Source organism: Lipotes vexillifer, unplaced genomic scaffold, assembly GCF_000442215.2.
Source record: "Lipotes vexillifer unplaced genomic scaffold, Lipotes_vexillifer_v1.1 scaffold1145, whole genome shotgun sequence".
Taxonomy (NCBI): domain Eukaryota; kingdom Metazoa; phylum Chordata; class Mammalia; order Artiodactyla; family Lipotidae; genus Lipotes; species Lipotes vexillifer.
In genome coordinates, this window is record NW_006778097.1 from 502,177 (window position 1) to 523,691 (window position 21,515).

At 54.8% G+C, this 21,515-nt stretch overlaps 1 protein-coding gene across 2 annotated transcripts in view; it reads left to right on the top strand.

Annotated features, from left to right (window-relative positions):
* TNS1 (tensin 1) overlaps nt 1–21,515 on the top strand; it is a 231,048-nt gene that overhangs the window by 127,445 nt on the left and 82,088 nt on the right. Inside the window, exons 5-17 of one of the 2 annotated variants that reach the window (XM_007451428.1) lie at nt 946–987; nt 1,771–1,821; nt 7,816–7,865; nt 8,883–8,891; nt 10,335–10,506; nt 12,874–12,924; nt 14,073–14,195; nt 14,632–14,696; nt 16,258–16,341; nt 19,317–19,429; nt 19,839–19,899; nt 20,141–20,216; nt 20,811–20,940. In XM_007451428.1, coding sequence (XP_007451490.1) covers nt 946–987; nt 1,771–1,821; nt 7,816–7,865; nt 8,883–8,891; nt 10,335–10,506; nt 12,874–12,924; nt 14,073–14,195; nt 14,632–14,696; nt 16,258–16,341; nt 19,317–19,429; nt 19,839–19,899; nt 20,141–20,216; nt 20,811–20,940 — 1,027 coding nt within the window. The remainder of the gene's footprint in view (nt 1–945; nt 988–1,770; nt 1,822–7,815; nt 7,866–8,882; nt 8,892–10,334; nt 10,507–12,873; nt 12,925–14,072; nt 14,196–14,631; nt 14,697–16,257; nt 16,342–19,316; nt 19,430–19,838; nt 19,900–20,140; nt 20,217–20,810; nt 20,941–21,515) is intronic. The other variant, XM_007451429.1, reaches the window with a different exon arrangement.

Consider the following 21,515-nt stretch of genomic DNA (forward strand, 5'->3'; position numbering starts at 1 on the left):
GGCCCGAGGGCTGTGGCAACTCAGTTGGTAAAAATGCTGCTTTGAATCTGTTTTGGAGGCAGGTGGAATAAGAATCACAAATAAAAATAAAACAAGAGTTGGGGAATTAGCCATATCCCCACAATGAGATTGATTATTCACACGCTGAGGACCAGATAAGTAGCTCAGACAGTAAGGCTTACTGGAGTTCTGAGGTGGGAGAGAGAGAGCCCTTTGCTGGGGTGTTCAGGGAGGGCTTCATGGAGGAGGAGAGCTAGTAAGAAAAGAGGAGAAGCTGCTCCGCAAACAAAAGCCCGGATGTGGGAATAGCGAGGGGTCTGGATGGAAGAGAGTTTTGGGGCAAGGAAATTGAGGTCTGCAAGGGGGCAGGGCCAAAGGTGGGGATGGCCCTTGAAAGCCCACCGAAGCATGAAGACCCTGGCAGGCCTGGTATCCGGGGCTGCTGTGGTTTCACACAGCATGAAGTGTAGAGACCCAAGATGGGCTTCCAACCCTTTTGTCCCCCTTAGTAGTCAGTGGCTTTGGTCCACTCATCGAATTTCTCTTTATTTGTAAAGTGGGGCTCAAAGGTAGTAATAGTACTTACCTCACTGGGTTCTTGTGAATAAATGAAGTGGCGGGTGTAGGCACACATGCCTGGCAGGTAGGAACAAGAGTCACTTACTCGCTCCTTGTTCCTTTTTGAGGGGTCGGTGACTGTCGGAGTTAGGGGCCTTAGTGAGGTTTGTCAAACTGGATGGTTCTAGGACCAATAGGATTGTCTTTCATTTTCCAGACTCTGACCCCCAAGCTTGGGGTCAGCACATTATGTCTGAGCCTTGGGTTGGCACCATCGGTGCTATCTCAGGAGGCCTTCTGCCCATCACGGCCACCAGCCCCGGGGAGAGAGCCAACCTGGGGATGTTTGCCCTGAGGCCTCATGCTGTTTTCTCCCTCTGCCCACAGCCCGTCAACACTGAAACTGCTCCAAAGAATGTAGTGGACACGGTGAGTGACAGCAGGTAGGGCGGGGTGAGCGCCTGGGGAGGCAGGGAAAGCCTAAGGAAGATTGGGGGGAAAGTGAACAGATGTGTTTGAGGACACCCTTCTGGAGTAGATTTGGGGAACTTGGGGGAAGGATGGAGACATGGGTGGCACTGAAAGCTGGATATCGGAGCATCCCCTTGTGTGTTCGGAAATGGATTGCTGGGGAACTAGGCAGACAGGGAGGGAGAGGCCCGTGGTTAAACGTGGGCTTCTTTATTAGATATGTAGAATGTGAGAAAGCCAGGCAGATCTTTCCAAACACGTCTTTCTGACTCAGCAGAGAGACAGACGATTTCCTCAAGGCTGCGTGGAGGAGGAAGGGAAGGAAGTGGGTGGGTTGTGTGGTGGGGAAACCGAGGCTGGCAGCTGAGAGGCGTCTCCTGGCAACGGCCGGCATGGAGTGATGGGCTCAGAGATGGAGGACTTGGGTTCACCTCCTAACTCCTCCAGGGTTCTATTTGTGAGACTGTAGCAAGTCCTGAGCCTATCTGTGCCTCAGTTTTCTCATCTGCAGAAATGGGAATAATAATATCTCCCCCAGGAGAGACACAAATGAGAGGATATGGTTGGCTCTGGAGAGCCGTTAGTGGACGAAGAAATGCTACACAAACAACCAAGCCCCCTCCCAGGCCCTTCTGCCAAGCCCTCACCCCCACCACTGGCACACCCAGCAGATGAAAGACCTGGTACCTTTCGATGACTTTCCTCGACTCCCCTCTCTGACTGCCTTTTTTTTGTCTCCAGGGAGAAGGAGCCTTCCGGGGTGGAAACACACGGAAAAGCCTTGAGGAAGATGTACGTATTCAGAAAGGAAGGAGGAAGATGTGGCGAGTCCCTGGGGTGCGGGGGATGGGGGAGGCGGACGATGCCTAACACCTGTCTTGTTTGGTGGGCATCCCTCGCAGCCTCCTCTGTAGAATTGCTCAGCTCAATTCCGGAGTGGGGAGAGGGGCTGGGAGGGTGAGCAGGCCCCATGACGTAGACGCTGGGCCTTAGTCTTGGCTTCAGCCTCCAGCCTAGCTGGATCCAGAGTTGGTTTCCCCATCACTGAGGCAGACCTTAGTGTTGCAGAGTGGGGAGGGAGGGGAGCAGAGGCTGCTGTGTGAGGCCTCGCTGGGTGGTGAGCAGTCACCAGGGCAACGGCCAGGGGAATGGGCAACACTGCAGCAAGAGGGACTCCTGGGCTCTTGGAGGGTCGTCAGCCCCTGGGGAATCACAGGCTCTGCTTCTTCGGAGGGAGAAGCCTTTGAAAATGGGCTAAATGCCCTTGATTCAGGAGGGAGCGGGAACATGGGCTGCTTGGTCTCACGGGCTCCTCCTGCCCTGCGGTTTTGGTGGAGGGCGATGGGCAAATTCCTTAAGTGGAAGGACCCCAGGGAAGGGAAGAGGGGCTCTCCTGGGACCCTGCTTTGAGCCGAACTCGTGCCTGGGCTTGTCCTCACACCACCCCAGGGGCAGATGCCCGGCAATGTCGGACCTTTCTCTTTGTTCCCTGCCCTTCTCTGACAGTTTGCCCCTCTGCTGGCCTCTCCATCCTTGCCCGCCCTGATCTGCAGAGGAACAGGGAGTGGTTTTGGCGGTTGGCATGGGGGAGCTGTTGATGGCATGAGGCCCTATCATCTGACAGCTGCCTGACCCATGGCGGGGAGGGCCTCGGAGGGAGGTGCTGGGCTGCTGCAGGCAGCACACTTCTGTGGTGAGCCCACCACCTCCGTCACATTGCCCTGGGCCAGCCCCGCAAGGCCAGCCCGGCAAGGTGGAGGTGTCGCCCAGGCCGCACAGGGCCCCGCCAGGAAGAGCAGAAACATGCCTCTCAAATTAATGGGCAAGGCTCTGTTCAAGGTACGCACGGGTCCTATGGGCGTGGAGTACACATGCTGGGATGGACCCTTGTCCAAGTTTGTGATGTTTCTGGGGCTGGGGTACAGGGGAGAAAGTAATTTTCTTGTGTGCCTGCTACTAAAGGTTAACTAGCTTAATGCACACAAAGCGTATACCATGTGCTCAATAAATGTTAACTGGTCTCATTACTGTTATTTTGGCTAAGGGCCAGGAACTGGGCTGGGTATATATTTTTGTGTGTGTGTGTGGCCGTGCTGTGCAGCATGTGGGATCTTAGTTCCTCCACTAGGGATCAAACCCATGCCCCCTGAAGTGGCAGCGTGGAGTCTTAACCACTGGACCACAAGGGAAGTCCCCATTGGCTGGGTATTTTTTGATCCCCGTGACATCTCGCTATGGCAGATACTGTGGCCCCATTTTATAGGTGAGGAAACAGAGGCTTGAGGGGCTCACTGACTCAGTGAATGTCTTCTCCATCCCATCCTGGGACTGCTGCCTGGATCTGGTGTTTCCAGGGCTCCCAACCCTTGGCCAGGGGACAGGGCGATGGTGTGTGAATCAAGCCTTTTAGCCAATGGTCTGGACACTCTTATAAGCTGAGTCCTAGAGCAGTTGCTCCCCACAACTCCAGCCTGGGCCAGACAGATCCTACAAGGTAAGGCTGCAGCAAGAGAGAGTGAAGTTAGACATCATGGAGAACCTTTTGATGCAAGGGTGTGTATGACCTTGGTCCTGGAGAAGAAAGAGGTTGCCGCTTAGTTGGAATGAGAGGTTTTTTAGGAGAAAGTTCTGTGGATCTGGGATGAAAGTGTGTGTGTCTGTGCGTGCCGGGGTGGGTAAGGGTGGTGTCTTGCCTGGATATGGGAGAAGGGACAAGATGAGCTTTGGTCTAGTTAGTTTAGTTAAAGGAGTTCATGAAAGGCTAAGCAAGTGAGCAGATTCCAGAATGGCACAAGTACTGCAAAGGAAGAGAGAAAACCTAATTTTTGAGGATCCCAGACACCTGTCCCAGGTTGAGTGACTTCAGGGTCCCCTCCCCAGCCACTGGGCTCTCCTGCAGTCTGCCTCGGGTGAGGAGACCCGTTTCCGAAGCGGCATGGTTGCTGCTCTGGGCCTGCTGCTGTGATAATGTGCCTGTTTGTTGAGCTGTTTTCCTGTCTCTGGCCTGCAGCCCAGGACTCACAGGGCAGGAATGGCTGTTTTCCTCCAGCGGGGTTGGTGTGTTGCAGAGTTTGTGGATGATGTGCTGTGTCACACTTTGTTTTGGAAAAATCCAGGCGGGTGGGCAGGAAGGAGAGAGGAAGGGGTGTGGCTGGAGGGGCTGGTGTGGAGGTGGGGGGGTGGCCATAGCCCCCAGAGGAGTCATATGGGTGGGGAAGGGCCCCTGACGTAGATTGGTCACCAATCTCTGCCTGCCTGACATGGCTCCTGGTGTTGCTTCCAGACCCTCCTCCCAACTGTGCCCCCTGGGGACGTGGGCTCCGGAAACAGCTTTTCTTTTGGTCCAGAGCTGTTGTGTTTGGTCTATGAACCTCAAAGGAAGGCAGGACTCTTCCCACACAGTCATTGCTCCAAACCAACCCCACCCAGGTCCTCGGGTTCCCACTCTTGCTACATGGCGGGGAAGAAGGCAAAAAACGGAGCCGAGGGTCATAGACCTTGAGCTGCCGTGGAGCATCTATCTGAGCGGTGGGCTGCAGCTCCCGCCTGCAGTGAGGACCAAAGCCAACAGCGTTGGCCGAATCTGCAGCACGAAGTGTGAGGGTTAGATACCAGGAGGAACTGCCTGATAGTAAGAGAAGTAAGACGCTGTTTGACGAAGGCTGTGGAATTTCCTTTCACAGTGTCCTTAAGCAAAGGAGAGACTGTGTTTTGGTGATGATGACAGGGGAGAGACCTTGGTGCCTAGGGAGTTGGATCAAAAGTCCTATTATTGATCTGTGTCTTGGGTGGAGCAGGGAAGATGATCAGAGTATGTGGGTAAAGGACTTTGACAGCCCCAGAGAGGAAAGGAATGGGACTACAGGCAGACAGAGAGCTTATTTTTCTTTATAAAATAAAGCGTTTAGAGTACTCTTTGTAAAGCCCTCTGGTATTTTTCCTGGAGGCTCTAAGTGGAGCAGGTATATCACACAAGACTGTGCTGTACCCATTTTACAGATTGGTCAGTGAGACCAAGCGACTGCTTCTTACACTGGCTTCGTGGATGAGTATCTTCCTTCGTAGAATGTAAGCTCTCTGAGGTCAGGGACCACACGCACAGCCGGTGGCCCTCAGTGAAGTTCACTGAATGAGAGAATGCACATGACGATGGGGAGCAGAGAGGACAGCCTCCCTCTTGAAAACGGCCTGTGTGATTAGGCAGCTGCCGAAGGTGCCCCGTCTCTAGCCCTGCATGTGGGAGGTCACAGTGTTTCTTGGAGCGTTAAGTTGTGTTGCTCACATGCTCCGCCCCCTCCCCCGACCCATTTCTGGTTCTCCGGTTCTCCTTGTGACTCTTTCCACCAACCCTCAGACGTGTTACCTGTGCACGTCTGCTTTCTGCCAGTGAGTGTCACATGCCCCCAAACTTTGCAGAAAACAGGAAGCACTGTCAGTTAGAGGGCAGCCCAGTGATTCATCAGGGGGATGACTGTCCAGCTGTTCGTCCCTGTCCTCTGTGCTGGGGTCACTGTCCAGGGCAGTTTCCTCCCCTGCCACCCTTCCCCCCACCCCCACCCCCCCAGCCCGGCGGAGCAGAGCCAGCTTGGACTTTGTCTTATCACCTCTGGAGGCAGTATGGCCAGACTCTGCTGGGGCCAAGTTTTTATTTATCTTTCCTGGTTTTTTGGGGTGGGGAGGCTGAGGAATGTGGAGTGTTGTAACATTGGGGAGGGGGGCATGGAGAAGCGAGCGGGAGCTGGCTCTCCTGCCTTGTCCATCCCTCTCACCCCTGTGCCCGTGGCAGCTCCCCTGGCTCCCCTGGCTCCCCTCGGCTCCTCAGTCCCCCTGCCAAGCCCGTCTCAATATCCCATTGTCTCTCTGAGCTCCCTGGGCCTGGCCCTGTGTTCCCGGCCACACTTCCAGCCTTGGCTATGGTTGTGGCTTCCAGTTGTTAGAAGCAGCTGTGGCAGCCTCCTCCAAACATGGCTGTGGATCAGCAGTAGATGGAACCCGAGGGGCTATTTATAGCAGGGTGGCCCTGGGGCCTGGAGCAGGGCCTAGGGCCTGGGGAGATTCAGCGGCTCCTCATGAGGGACCAGTGAAACAGAGACGGATGAAGTGTTGGGTTTCTGCGTTCCTCTGAGTGGGTAGTTTTGGAACAGCCTGGTTTGGGTCTTGAAAACCAAACACAAGTCAACCCCTCCTTACTGCCCCCGCCTTCGCACCCTCCAGCTCCCAAGCCTGACTCATGCAAACCCAAGTCCTCAGGGCCAGGAGAGCTGGAGAGACAGAGAAACTTTCCACCCTGACAGCCCCCCTTGGCTGTTTCCTCCTCCTGCTGCCTCCAAGTCTGAGCTGTTCAGAGCTGGGCGGCGGCCCAGGCAGAGGGGACTCTGGCCGCAGCCTTCTTACGGGAGGCTGGGTGGAGGGTCCTTCTCTTAGTGGGGCTGCCCTGACTTTGGGCTCAGCTGGGAGCTGGGTCTCAGAGCCCACCCACCCCTGCCTCGTAGGTGCTGGGGGGCCTGGAGAGGGCTGAAGGGGGCTCCTCTTCTTGGGACCCCAGTGGTCCAGCCCGAAATCTGAGGGTGAATCTTGCTGGTCATCTGTTTCTCCTCTCCTTGGTGGATTGTGGTTCCGTCTCCTCCAAGAGGTAGATGCAACTTGGTGGTCAGGAAAGGCCGGTTTTGGGGAGGCTCAGGGATGTTTGGAAGGTGCCAGTGGGCTCAGAGGGCTCTGGCTGGGCCTGGGAACGTGCAGGTTGGACGTCCGATTCTGCATCCAGCGAGGTGGCTGACAGGATGGTGGCAGCTGGTGATGCAGGGTTTTGCTTTACTGTAGGGTTGAATGTTTGGCTGTATCGCTAACTGCCCTTTTAATTGTACTTGATGTAATAATGGTAAGAGCGTCTAAGTGCCTTATGTGCATAATTCCCTTTAATCTTCAAGCAATACCATAAGGATTGTTCCGTCTCACTGGTGACATTATAAAGGCTCAGAGCGTTAAGTAATGCAAGGCTGCCCAGCAGGATGCTGTGGGACTCTGATCCTGCGCTTTCATCACCGTGCTGTTGGGTTGCCCTGGGATGTTTTGGACACTGACTTGGGTCCATTTGCCTAATTTTGTACAAGTCGACAACCCTGGAGATGGGAATGGGTGAGGGGGGTAACAGACAATGGACAGTGGGTCCTTAGGAGCATGATTTGCTGCCTAGCCCTGGTTGGTACACACCATGCCTGGCTGCTTCTTGTCTCAAAACTTTTGATTGAATGAGCCGGTGTTGCTGCTTTAAAGGAGGGGAATGTGGGTAGCTGGTGGTCAGAGGAGAAATGTTCAGAGCTGGACAGAGCGGGGCCGGCACTCTCATCTTTCCTTCTTTCATGGTTGCCATCTCTGTTCTCCACTTGGGGTCACTATTCTGATGTCCAGCGAATCCAGGTGAAATGCGTTTCCATCAGTTTAGTAACTGTTTTAATGAGTGTGTACTCAGCGCATATGGCACCAGCCCAGGCGTGGTGCATTTCTCAGCATTTGGGATTTCTCTCTTGCCCAAGGAGAGAGATCCCTTCCCCTCGGGGGCTCACAGGCACACTGGCACGCTCATGTGGGATTGGCATTGATCGCTTTTGGCTTTGAGTTGCTGTGTTGCTGGGCTTTAGGGTGCCTGGGCTGGAATGTTGGCAGAGGCAGGAGAAGGGAATCTGTGTTTTCCCGTGGCCCTGACAGCTCGCGTGGACAGCTCTCTGCTGTTCTCCTGCCATCCAGCCGGCCACCGCCCTAACGCTGCTTCTCTCCTCTTTTTCCCAGAGCTCCACCAGAGTCACGCCAAGTGTCCAGCCCCATCCCCAGCCCATCAGGTATGCCTGGGCTATGGGGGACGCAGTGGGTGCAGGCAGTGAGGTCACTGTGGGTGCCCCCAGCAAGTCATGCCTCTGGGTGTCTGAGACCAAAGTCACAAAGCACGTGATAGGGAGCACGGGCAGACGTGGAAGCCACAGCGAGAGGATGCAGGTAGTTGCCAGTGGGAAACTCAAAAGTTTTAGCTTGAAGCCAGTCCTTGAGCTGGATTCTTCATTTACCTGCATGATCTCATCTAGTCCTTGCAACAACCCTGCAAGGTAAGTATTTTATTCCCATTTGGCAGATGAAGAAACTGAGTCTCAGGGAGGTGAGGCGATTCGTTTAAGGTCACACAACCACTAAGAGGCAGCACTTGGGTTTGCATTCAGGACCGGCTGGCGCTGATGCCTGTGCTAGATCCTGTTCTCCACGGGCAGAGGTTTCTGATGTTGGGGGGTCATTTATAAAAGGAAGGTTCTCTATCTGGCTGAGCTGGTGGGGGCTGGGGGAAGGGGATGCACAGGGGACTTTGCTCATCCAGAGTCTCTTTTTTTTTTGGTACACGGGCCTCTCACTGTTGTGGCCTCTCCCGCCGCGGAGCACAGGCTCTGGACGCGCAGGCTCAGCGGGCATGGCTCACGGGCCCAGCCGCTCCGCGGCATGTGGGATCTTCCCGGACCGGGGCACGAACCCGTGTCCCTTGCATCGGCAGGCGGACTCTCAACCACTGCGCTACCAGGGAAGTCCCAGGGTCTCTTTTCCCTGGGTCCAGGTTGCCTGGTTTTTTGACTTGGGCCCTTCCCTCTCTGACGCCCCCCTCACGCCTGAGGCTCCTGAGATGAGTGAAAATCTGGCCCCAGGGATATGGACCACCAGTCAGAGAGGGTCTGGTGTGTAGCTGAAGCTCCCAGTGGGTTGTAGTCCAGCTGCCAGCTGTCCACAGAGACTGGTGGGGTCCTTTAGAGGATCCCCTCCTCCCCTACAGATGAGAATCACGCTGGGGTGGGTGGGTGGGTGCAGAGTGCGATGCTGAGGTTGTCCAGGTGGTGGTGCTGTTCTGCCTTGAGTAGGAGCCCCACCCCCAAAGGCTGCAGGACAAGGAAAGGCTCCGACTCAGAGGCCAAATTCAAAGTGGGCTCCCAGCCCTCTGGCCCCTCTGCTACTTGGTCCCTGTCATTGCCACCACAGAGAAGCTGTATGTCACCCTTGGCTCTCCTATTTCCAAGCCCCATCTACACAGTTGGGCTCGGAGCTAACCGTGGTGGAGATCTGTATTCTGTCCGGTTTCTTGGTGTCCTGGGGCTGTACCTCCTATGCCACCCCATCACTTTGAAACAACCCATGGTATTCCTCCCGCTGCCCCTCCAGTCCCAACTTTACCCCGCAGAAGTGAAGGGTTATCAACATGAACTGTGAGTTGCCCACCTTGGGTAGAGAAGGGAAGCAGGACCCTAGGAGGCTGGGGTGATGGGGTAAGAAGGGGAGGGTGTGAGGTGACCCCAGAAACTACAGGTGGGCTTCAGAATGGAATGCCAGTGTCCTGAGACCCATTTCCCCTTCCCATCAGCTCCCCAGTGGGCACCCTGGACCCTCCTTTGGGAAAGCAGTTGGGTGAGGTGTAAAGGTGTGAGACCCCACCTCCCCTCACCCGGTGCCCAGCCCAGGGGGCTCCCCACCTCTCTGAGGAGCTCAGGTGGCACTGGGATGTCTGGGGATCACCTGCCGCTACAGCAGCCCCCTCTGCTTCCTGAGCCCTTAGAAATCAGGGAGGTCACTGGTAGGAAGCAGCCCTGCGGGGCAGTGGGAGCTGCCAGAGGTGGGGAGAGAGCCAGGGAACAAAGGGCAGGAGCTCTCCTGCCTCTGGGGAGGGCTGGAATGTGTGCTGTGGTCTGGCTTACCTGGAGCCCAGGTGAGCATGTCAGTTGAGCTGCCCCTGCTCCTGAGGGGCCTCCCTGCCCACTCCACAGCTCAGAGCAAGTGGAGGGCAGCAGAAGGCTAGCTCCAGGATGTGAGAGGACCCAGTTCAGGCTCTCCTTCCTCTTCCGGAGCCGTCCGGGGATCCTTCGAGAAACTTCTGCCAGACCAGGCAGCCACAGTATATTAGAAGGCTGAGCTGGACTCCCGGGCCCTGGCTGGTTCCGGCCCTGGCTCTGACCTCTGACCTCTGGGATCACAGGTTGAAGGCCATGCCGACAGGATTGATGAGCACCTAGGATTGGTGTCATCACTCTCTGGTTCTGAAATGGCCTGAGGTCCTTGCCAGCTCCTGCCCAGCTCTGTTCTCCCCGGCGCTCCCAGACTGGGCTTGTGGGCTGCATTGGCCTTGCCAGGGGAAGCCTCTGGCCTTGGCTCTGGGTCAGGGAGCAACCAAGCCCCCGGGTTAGATTTGGAGGCCACGTATAGTGTGTAGGGGGTATAGATCCCTGGACCTTGTCCTGGGGGCCTGGATTCTGATCAGGACCCGCATCTGCCTACTGCCTCCCCAGAAACATGAGTGTGAGCCGGGCCACGGAGGACAGCTGTGAGCTGGACCTGGTGTATGTCACTGAGAGGATCATCGCCGTCTCCTTCCCCAGCACAGCCAATGAGGAGAACTTCCGGAGCAACCTCCGTGAGGTGGCCCAGATGCTCAAGTCCAAACATGGAGGCAACTACCTGGTGAGGATGGGGCCCATTGCCCGCTGGTCCAGTGCCCCGTCCTTTCTGCTTGCCACCTCCTCCTGCTGGTGTCTTGTCCCACTGCCCCCGAGCCAACTCTTCCTCTTCTCTCCCTGCACCTGCCCTTGGCCCTAAGGAGTGTCTCTGCAGCTGGGATGCAGCATCTGGAGCCAAGTCATGTGTGTGTGTGTGTGTGTGTGTGTGTGTGTGTGTGTGTGTGTGTGTGTGTGTGTGTGTGTGTGTGTGTGTGTGTGGTTTGTATGTTTGTGTGGGTACGTGCATGTGCGTGTGGGTGTACGTACGTGTGTTGACCAGGAGGAGAGAATAACGGTAAAAGCTCATGTTATTGAGCCCTGGTGATGAGCCAGGCCCTGTTCTAACTCCTTTCCACATATTTAACACCATGACAGTCCTAGGAAGCAGGTTTTTCGAGAACACAGAGAAGTGGGGTATTTGTCTAAGGTCACAGAGTCAGGAAGTGGCAGAGGTGTCATACTGTCGGTGCCCCTGAGCAGTCTTAGGCAGAGTTGTGGCAGAGCGTGTCTTGAGAGACCTGGTGTTGCTGACATCGGGATCATACCTGGCACAGGAGGATCTCTTAACCAGTGTGGAGAAAGTCCCCCCCACCCCCCCACCATGGTCTCTAATGTCAGAAGGGCTGCCCTGGGGGACTGGATCTATCCTGGCCCCATAGGAGCGCTCAGGCCTACTTTACAGGGAGATACTTGTGGGCTGGACCCACAGATTGGACAGACCATCATGAGGGGCTGCCCTGTGAGGTCTGAGCAGAGGTGGGGTGTAGGGGCTGTATTAGGTCCCTAGGGCTGCTGTAACAAATTACCACAAATTAGGTGGCTTAAAACAACAAAATTAATTTTTTCACAGTCTGGAAGGTAAAAGTCCAAATCAAGGTGTCAGTGGGGCCACGCTCCCTCTGAATCCCGCAGGGGAGAATCCTGCCTTGCCTCTTCCTATGGTGGCTCCCGGCAGTCTAGTGGCTCCTTGGCTTGTAGTAGCCTTGCTCTAGTCTCTACTTCTGTCATCATGTGACCTTCCTTCTTTCCTGTGTCCGTGTGGCCTCTCCTCTTCTTATAAGGACACCAGTCATTGGATTTGGGGCCCACCCTGAACCCAGGATGATCTCATCTCCAGCTCCTTGACTACTTACATCAGCAAAGGACCTATTTCCAAATAAAGTCACATTCTGAAGTTCTGCGTGGATGTGAATTTTTGTGGGATACTATTCAGTCCTCTACGGAGACCCATCCGTCAGCTATGTTGGGCATTGTTAAGAGTCTGGCTTTAAACATCAGAATGTTCTGGGTTGGAATGCTGCTGTGCTCTCACCAACTATCTGATCTTGGCACTTAGCCTCATTAAGCCGTAGGATCCCCATTTGTAAAATGGGTCTACTTACCTCTATGGTTGTGGAGAGAATTAAGGCAGGTGGTAGATGTAAAGTCCTTAGTGCGGCCTGGCAGGCTGGGGACACTGTAACACTGAAGTGTTAGCCATTGTTAATGGCATAAAGTGTGTTCCTTTACGGCCTCAAGAGTGGACCAGAAGCCATCTGAGATCCTGCCCTATTTCAGGAGCCCAGGATTCCATGTTTTTTTGCTGCATCCTGCCCGTTCCAGACCCTGCAGTCCTCTTCTTTCCCCAGGCGACATCACAGGGGTCTTGAGTTTCCCAGACCATGAGGTGGATGTGGGGAGTTCTGCACGCCTCTTTCAGAGGTGGAGAAGGGAATCCAGAGGTTGGGGGATTCCCGTGGGATGTGGTCAGGTGTTGGGGGGTGTCTTCTGGGAGAGGGGTGTCAGGGGTCTGAGAGGGCTGACCCAGCACAGTTTGCACCCTCCTATGGAGGGCGTCCGACCACGGAGCAGTTACATCTTCGTGCGGTGAGCTTCTGAAGTCGACATGTGAAGAGGAAACCAGAGATGGCCAAATGCTTATCGTTTGACACTACTGGATTTCCATTCAGTGTGGAGAGATGCCCACCTTGGGGGTGGCATGTGGGACCTGAGACAGGTTCTGTCCCCTTCTCATCTTCAGTTCAGGATGTCCGCTCATCCAGGGGAGTGGCTGGGTGTCTACATACTTGTTTCTCTCTCCCTCTTTATCCTGAGAGCCTGTGGTTGAGTTCCTGTCCATCAGTGTGTATCTGGTAGGACTTCATGTATGGTCATGTAGGTAGAATTTCCAGCAGGGAAGAGAGAGAGAGAGAGAGAAAGAGAGAGAGAAAGAGAGAGAGAGAGAGAGAGAGAGAGAGAGAGAGAGAGAGAGAGGAGAGAGGGGAGAGAGAGAGAGGGAGAGAGAAAGGCTCAACCTTCTCATCTCACAATCTCTTCCTTTTCCTCCTTCTAGCTTTTCAACCTCTCTGAGCGGAGACCTGACATCACGAAGCTCCACGCCAAGGTGAGTCCATGGCTGTTTGGGGTGGGGAGGGATTCTCCCTGCCTGGAAGAGGGAACAGGGGGGCTCCCTTCCTCTGAGGTTCCCACATTAGAATCTTGGGGGAAAGTGCTATGACAGTTTGCAAAGCCTTTTCAAACTTACAGTGCCATCTTCTATTTGGAAAATAGAAAATAATATATTTATTGTTTCTGTAATACGAATTACAGAAAGCAAAGCTCAATACAGTGATTTCCAGCAAGGTCTGCCACCTGTGGTGCACACAGAGTCTCTGGGGTGGGGCTGGGGCTGTGAGATTTTGAGTCTTATCGAAAAGTATTCTGGATTTAAACCAGCTGGGAATCACCACCGTAGACCCTCCTACAGCCAACTTTCTTTCACTTGCTGTTCAGTGCGCTGTGTGCGGGCTTTTTGTGCCCATCTGCTCCGGCCCCTGGATTATGGTGCCTGTCGCTGTGTGACCTTGAGCGGGTGGCAGACTTCTCTGGGCCTCAGTTTCCACCTCTGAAAGTGGACGGGTTGGATTAGATGTGCTCTCTGGGCCCTTCTGAGCACAGATTTTCTTTTACTTTAAAGTTTTGTGAGTTAAGAAAAGTTTGAAGGAGCCTGATGACTGCTATTCAGATCTGCTCTCTGTCTTGCTCAGGCCTTCCTTCGACTGGCCTGAAAACTTGATGGTTTGTGTGTCCAGGGCCTGGAAAAGAGCCGTGAACAGGCTTCACCTTCCCTTCTTCCTCCCTGAGCCAGATCTCAGGGTCATATCTGTGGGAGGGGAGCTGGGGAGCAATGCTGGAGGCTCCCAGCACATTTTAAGGTCAAAGTCATATGGAAGGGACCTGGGCCATCGGCTCTAAGCCTTTGCTTTATGCACAAATCAGAAACTGGGGCTGGGGAAGGGGCTGTGACTGGCCTGAGGCCCACAGGGAGCCAGTGTCAGAACCCAGGGTCTGTAGGCCCAGGTCAGTGTCCTTTGCCTCCACACCCCTGCCTTCCAGAGGGCTGACGTGCAGGGCAGGAACTGAGGCCCCGCTGCTGGTGGCGTCGCTGTGGGCCTGGTGCGTGGCATGTGTGGGCACCTCCCTACCCCCTTCCCCCCTCGCCCGTTGACTCTCTGGACTCCTGCCGCTTCTCACTCATGGCTTGGGCCACAGGTACTGGAATTCGGCTGGCCTGACCTCCACACCCCAGCCCTGGAGACGATCTGCAGTGTCTGCAAGGCCGTGGACACTTGGCTCAACGCAGATCCCCACAATGTTGTCGTTTTACACAACAAGGTCAGAGCGGGGGCTGCAGGATGTGTGTGTGTGTGTGTGTGTGTGTGTGTGTGTGTGTGTGTGTGTGCGTGCGCGTGCGTGCGCGTGCGTGTTCATGCCCGCGCACGAATATATCCTTGGATGAGTGTATGCACCTGCCTGTATCACTGGATTGTGTGAGCGTGCAAGTTTGTTGGTGTGTACTCTCCTTCTTGGGGATAATCGATTCTGTCTGGGGTGCACCCCCGGGAAGTGGAGGTACCAGCCGGTGGGTCACTCAGGTGTGGTGGACGATCAGCTGTGTTTTTTTCTTTTTGAAACTCAGCCCCATCCGCTTCCTCCCTCCTCCGATTCTCCCTGAGAACCCCACCCCTCTCTGCAGCCCCTGCCTGCCTTGCTCTGGGGCAGTAGGGCCAGCCTTAGAAGTAAAGGCTTTTGTGTTTCGGGGCTTTTTCAGGGAAACCGAGGCAGGATAGGTGTTGTGATCGCGGCTTACATGCACTACAGCAACATTTCTGCCAGGTAAGAGGGCCCCGAGCCTCCCATTCTCTGAATATTGACAGCAGAGCCCCCTCCCCCCACCCACCTAAGGCCTCTCCCTCCCTTGGGGTTGGAGGATAAGGGCAGAGGAGGTGAGAGGTGCTGAGGACAGGGGGAGGAGCCCCTGGAAAGGAGAATGTCCCTGCCCTCAGCTCCGGCACAGGGGCCCTTGGACAGAGCAGGAGAGAGGAGACACCATCCCTCTGTCTGGGGCCCTGGGGAGGGGCAGCCGTGGGAGGCAGGCCCATGGATGGACACCCCGTCCAGTTGGCTTCTTGGGGCCACTTTTCTTTGCCCAACTGCCTTCTGTTTACCAGAGTGAGCAGAGAGGGAGTCACAAAGAAGTATTGGATCACATCTGGGTCCAGCAGAGCCATCTGGAAGGTTTCTCATCTATTCCCCTGCTTCTGGCCAGCAGGGGCATCTTCCCACTTAGTTGTTTTGCATCAAGAATAGGAAACAGCCAGTGGATGATTCCCGTTCTGATTTGGATTTTCAGAGAGGCAGAGGAATTCCTCCATTCATTTAGTCATTTGATGACAGTTATGGAACAGCCACTGTGCAGGCGGCTCTAGGTGCTGGAAATAGAGCAGTGGGCAAAGCCAGGCCACTGCCCTCATGAATGTGAAATGAGCAAACAAACACATCAGTAAGAGCAGGTGATGAGTACTTTGAAAGACGGAGACTAGAGCAAGACAGTGGGGAAAGGAGGACTCTTGAGGAGGTGATATTTGAGCAGAATTAAGTGGCGAGAGGGGGGAAGAACTGAGTCCTATACAGTCCGTGGTGGGCTGGGGTGGGTGGTGGCAGGGGACCTTCCAGGCAGAGAAGAGGGAAGGACAAAGGCCAACAGTGGGAATTTGAGAGGCTGGCATGTTTGGAGCCGAGTGAGTGAGGGGACGAAGAGTGGGAAGTGAAGCTGGGAGGAGGCAGAGCCCGGGGGCCTTGTACCCTTGATAAGGACTTTGGGGTTTATTCTGAGAGGGATGGGACCTCGCTGGAGAGTCAAGAATGGAGAAGCTATGTGATCTGTCTCTTTAAAAAATGATCTCTTTGAGGATGGGTAGAATGCTCTATGAAGGGCTTGCAATAGGACGGTAGTTTTATGACTTTAAGAAACCTGACCCAGCTAAATCTTTGCATAATGGTCAACATTTCCTGTGCACCTACTGTGTGCCCACATGTGCCAAGCTCTTTATAGATGTCATCTCACTCGATTGCCACAACAGCCTTCAGGGAAGGCACGGTTATCACCTCATTTGACAGGAAAGAAAAATCAAGTTCAGGAAGGTTAAGTAACCTGCCCCAAGTTGCAGGGCTACTAAGTCAGTGATGAACTTGAGATGGGCTCCCAGGCTGCCTGGCTCCAAGGCCCTTGTGCTGAGTAGTGCAGCACACAGGATTGAGAGATGCTGGGGCAGTCCTTTCCTGAAGGCATCTCAGGACAGAGTGGCCAGAGGGCTCTGCGGGTCTGGGAAGCAGGGCTGGGTGGACAAGGGACTCGTGGAGGTTGACTCCTCTGACCACCTGTCTCTCCCCACAGTGCCGACCAGGCCCTGGACCGCTTTGCAATGAAGCGGTTCTACGAGGATAAGATTGTACCCATTGGCCAGCCATCCCAGAGGAGGTAGGTCTCCAGGGCTCTCGGCCCAGTGCCTGTGTGTGTGAGTGCGTGTGCGTGTGTGTGCTCGCTGTACGTGGGAACTAGCCTCGTGTACCCTTGGTGGGTGGAGCAGCACGCCTAGGTGGGGGTGTGCCAAGCATGCATGTTCAGGTGCCAGCCTGCAGGGGTGGGAGCTCAGGGACATGGGTGAAGCCGTGAGCAGCTGTGTGTGCTCACAGTGGGGCATGGCAGTTGGCTCCTGAGGTTGGTGCCAGAGAGCAGCAGGGGCAGCAGTGGGGGAGGTACAAGACGCCAGCTTGTATAAGGAGGCAGTGCCTTTCTCGGTCCTGGCAGCAGGGCTGCTTCCTTGTTTTGATGGGTCTACAGGAGGCTGATGTCACTGCCACCTGCCCTGAGGGAGTCACAGATGTTCGTGATAAGGGTCACCTTCTGCTGCGAGAGCTTTAAAATTTTCCAACGGTCTCTCACCCATGTGGGCCACAACAGCCCAGGCAGGAAGCAGGACAGGGATGGATTCCTTGGTTCCTTTGGCAAATTTTAGGTACTCTAGTATGTTCCAAGTGCTGGAGGTATCTAGCTGGACAGGAGTCTTTTGCCCTTAGTGAGCTGATATTGTATTGGGAAAGATGGACATTACACAAGTAAATAAACCTTCAAGGTCATTTCAGACAGTGATAAGTGCTTTGATGGGGAAAAAACCAAAACAGAACACGACGGGCTAGAGAATGACAGGGGTGGACATGAGGGGCTGATTCCAGTGTGCTGACCTTTCTGAGAAGATGACATGTGAGGTGAGGTCTGAGAAGGGAGAAGGAAGCATCTAGGTAAAGGTCTGGGGTAAAGGGTCCAGGTAGAGGGAACAGCAAGTATAAAGGCCACAATGTCTCACAGACTTTTCTAGCCCTTCGGAACACTGACTGGGCAAGCAGGAACCCCTGGCTACAGATCCTGGAGCTTTTCAGCCTCTCCATGCCGGGGGTCCCCAACTCACACCCCGTCACCCCTACCTTGCCTGGCTAAAATGTGCCGGCACCACTGGGGCCTGTTTCCACCATTGTAGCAGGAAGCCCAAGCGGAAGTGAGTGAGTCCTCAGGCAACCAGCGCCTTACAACTGGCACAGGACAGCTGGTAGCCAGCCTCTGGGTCAGAGATCAGAAATGGAATGTCTTTATGTGCAGAAAATTCTGACTAGGCTGCCAGACCAAAGCAGCGGTGGATCAGTGAGAGTCTTCCCAGGGAAGACGTCTCAGGGAGGAAAGAAGTATTATTTAAGATCCTGACTTGCTACCTGTGGCTGGTGGCCTTGGTCACGAGTCTGGCCCTTGACCTTGAAAGATAACAAGTTCAAACAGAGGAGCACGGTGTTGCGATGGCACAATGTGGCTTTGGAGAGAGAGGGCAGAGCTGTCACATTTCTGAAGCGGAAAGCCTGGAGGATGGGGATTAGTGTTACCTCTCAGGGCCAGGATCGTTCAGGGATTCCACCGTGCTCACTGTGTGCTTACGTAGCATGCCACCGGGGTGTGTGTGTGTGTGTGTGCCCCCGTGTTTACATTATCTGTATCTGTCGTGCAGCTCATATCCGCAACTGCATCTGCTCATGGGTGGGTAATTCTGTCTGTGCCCAAATGTGGATGTGCAGCTGTTGGGAAAGTGGCATTCGTTGCCACTTTCCCGCCTTCTTGTCAGTGTCGCTTGCAGGGATTGGAGCAGCTGGAGGAGAGGAGGGCAGGGAGAGAGGGAGGGAGGGGCTTTGCTTGCAGCTCCCCCACTCATTGTCACCCCACCCCGGGCTCATTGTCCCCAGCACACAGACACATCCTGTTGGCACGATCAGAAGATCTGATAGGAACCCGCCATTCCAGGTTTCCGGTTTGAGCAACGGGGCTGGGGGCTGGGCAGGGGCCTGAATAGGAGCTTGTGCTGCCCATCAGATTATCTTGCTGGGATAGTCCAAGGTGGCCCCACCCCAGCCCAGGGACAGAGGCCCACAGGCCTGGAGGTGGGCCAGGGAGCCAAAAGACGGGACAGGACAATTGTCATGGCTGTGAGCGTTCTGGTCTCACTGGCCTCAAATCAGAATGCATTCTGATTGGTCCAGCTGACCCAGCTTGGCATCCTCTGGCCAGTCAGAAAAGGAGGACACACCAACCAAAAGGATTGGCCTCTCCTTCTAGTAGATGCTCTGGAGTGAGACTGCTTCCATTCTCCCCCCACCCGCTTTCCTCCCACCTCTGTGTGCTCTTGCAGTGTGCCTTTGGGAGGCTGATGACCCTTTCTGGACCTAATTTTCCCTCTCTTCTAGAAGGAGTGGGGATGGCCTGTTCCTTCCATTCTTCCAACGAGATCTTTGTTAAGGGAATTGGGGCATGTTGACCCTAGAGATAGGAATACTTAGTGGAAGTTAGATATCCTCTAATATCAAATGAAATGGTACAGAGGAATTTTGTACCCGTCAGCGTGATATAAAAAAAATGAAGGACTAGTATTACTAAGCTCTTACTATGTGCGGGATTGTCATGTGGTTGGTGGGTCTTGTGGGAGCAGAACTGGGGCCTGTGGGTACAAATGCAAGGTTGGTTTGGGCTCGGTGTAAGGGTGTCAGAGCTGTCTGATGGTTGATCACCCTGCCTTGTGCGGTAGTGAACAGCTAAATGATGCCTGTCAGGGATGTGTGGGAGGGCATTTGGTCCAGCAGGAGATTCCTGGGCCAGGAGTGAAGCAGGAAAGAGGTGGCCGCATTGACCACCAGGAGGCGCCAGAGAACCCCAAGTGGGAGGTTTGGCTGGACCCTGTTCGCGTTCCTGGGGCTACCGGCAGCAAGGGTGAAGACCCCACCTGCCAGGAGGCCTCGGGGGTGGTGGTGGGGGGGTGTTGGCAGGGCAACCTAGGGCAGTATGCCGGGGCAAAAGAGAACAGAATGGCTCTGCTCCAGCAGAGGCCTCCCTGGCTGAAGCTGCCCTTCTCCCTGCTCCAGGTACGTGCATTATTTCAGCGGCCTGCTCTCTGGCTCCATCAAAATGAACAACAAGCCCTTGTTTCTGCACCACGTGATCATGCATGGCATCCCCAACTTTGAGTCTAAAGGAGGTAACTGCCCGAGCCCTCTAGCTTCCATTCCCCTCCTATCTTCCATCTCTCTGTCTTAGGAGGCAGCCCTGGGGGGTAAAAATACGGGCTAGCTGCAGTCTTAGGCTTGGAGTCTCAACTGTACCACTTCCTATTTCTCTGAGCCCTAGTTGATTCATTTGCAAAATGGGTTGGATACTGGCAGTGCCTGTGGGCAGGTGACGCTGGACGGTGTAGTGTTTTTGTAAACTCAAAATGCCTTTGAAATGAAAAGTTAGCATTTCTTCCTCTTTCTTTTTCCATTTCTCCTTCCTCTTTTCCTCCTTCCCTTTCTTCCCTTTCCTCCTCCTGGCCGATCCTTCCTTCCTTCATCTCCCTTCCTCCTCCCGCTGTTTCTGCTGTCCTGGCTAATAGCACCCCTCCCTTACAGGGTGTCGGCCATTTCTCCGGATCTACCAGGCCATGCAACCTGTTTACACATCTGGTATCTAGTAGGTATTCCGCAGGGATGAGAGGCCAGGGATGCCGGAGGTCCAAGGCTGAGGACTGGGGGCTGGGGGCCGGGGTTGGGGGGCTGCCTAGGACCTTTTCTAGGAGGACTTCCAGGGTAGGGCTGAGGGATGGGTCAGCGAGCTTTCACAATAGCCCCCGGGCAGAGGGGCAGCTGGGAGAAAGTGCACTGCCCGGCCACCTCAGCAGCCCTCTGTCCCTCTGCCTGCCTCGCTCCCATAGCAACGTCCAGGGAGACAGCCAGACCAGCATCTGCATCACCATCGAGCCCGGGCTGCTCTTGAAGGGAGACATCTTGGTAAGTTGCCCCTCTGTGTCAAGCCCCCGCACCGCCGTTTAATTTTTCTTCCTTTTCTCTTCCTCCTCCCCTTCTGCCTCTCTGGACAAGAGCGTCCCTCCTGGTGGGCCACCAGCCTTGGGGTCATTGGCTCTCAGGGGCCCTGCAAGGCCTTCCAAACTTGACGGTCCTTGTCCATCCCCTGCCTCAGTGTTGGATGTGCCTTCCCCCGGGGCTTGCCTCTTGTTCTGGAGTATCTCCAGGGACATACGTCTCTGTGTGAGCTGTACCTCCGGGCTTCCTGCTGGTGACAAGGACTCCCTCAATTCTAACTTCACTCCTTCCTCCTGTGATTTAAATCCATTCCTACGTTGCCCGTTCTGACTGGTGTACAGCAACTTCTTGGGAGGATAACTTTGTCCCCACAGGGCAAGGCTGGCTTTCAACTCTCCGCTGTTCTGGAAGTTTCCCCAGAGAGCTCTGAGATCCTGTTTGGGGTTGGTGACCTCTTCCTCGCTGGGTTTGGGACTTAAGTCGTGGAGCTGATAAGGATGCCCCTTGGGACCAACTTTCTACCTTCGGCCCCTGATGGGCTCTGCTGTCTTTCCCACCCAGCTGAAGTGCTACCACAAGAAGTTCCGGAGCCCAGCCCGAGACGTCATCTTCCGCGTGCAGTTCCATACCTGCGCCATCCATGACCTGGGGGTTGTCTTTGGGAAAGAGGACCTCGACGATGCCTTCAAAGGTGGGCTCGCTGAGTAGAGAGGCAGACCTAGCAAGGAATAATTAGGCCACAGGATAGGAGAGCAATAATGGAGGGGCTATGGCAGCAGTGAAGGGTGACCGTTTGCCCACGGGAAGGGAGGTGTTCTGGGAGCTGTCTCCCTTTGCTTCTTTCCTCGATCCACTTAAGCTTTTATCTGTATTACACTCAGGCCCAGGACGTGTCCACGTCCATCCACCCATCCACCCATCCATCCATCTGTCCGTGTATAAGTCCACCAGCATCACTGTGCGTCTGTATGTTCCAGGCATGTGCTAGACCCCGGTGATACAAAGGGAAAGAAGTCAGGCCCTACCCTCAGGGAGCTCACAGTCTTATGGGAGAAAGAGACAAACAGACATGATACTATGAAGTGATGCTTGTGGTGATGGAGATATACACAGGCATGATGGGTGCTCCAGGGAGCCGACACCACCCCTGCTGTAACTTCCCTTCCTGCAAGCAGTGAATGGTGATCTGTGTGCAGATTGGGCTCAGGCAGAGATCAGAGCGTGGGGCTGGGGCTCTGAGGAGGAGAGGCCTGACCCCCCAGTGTG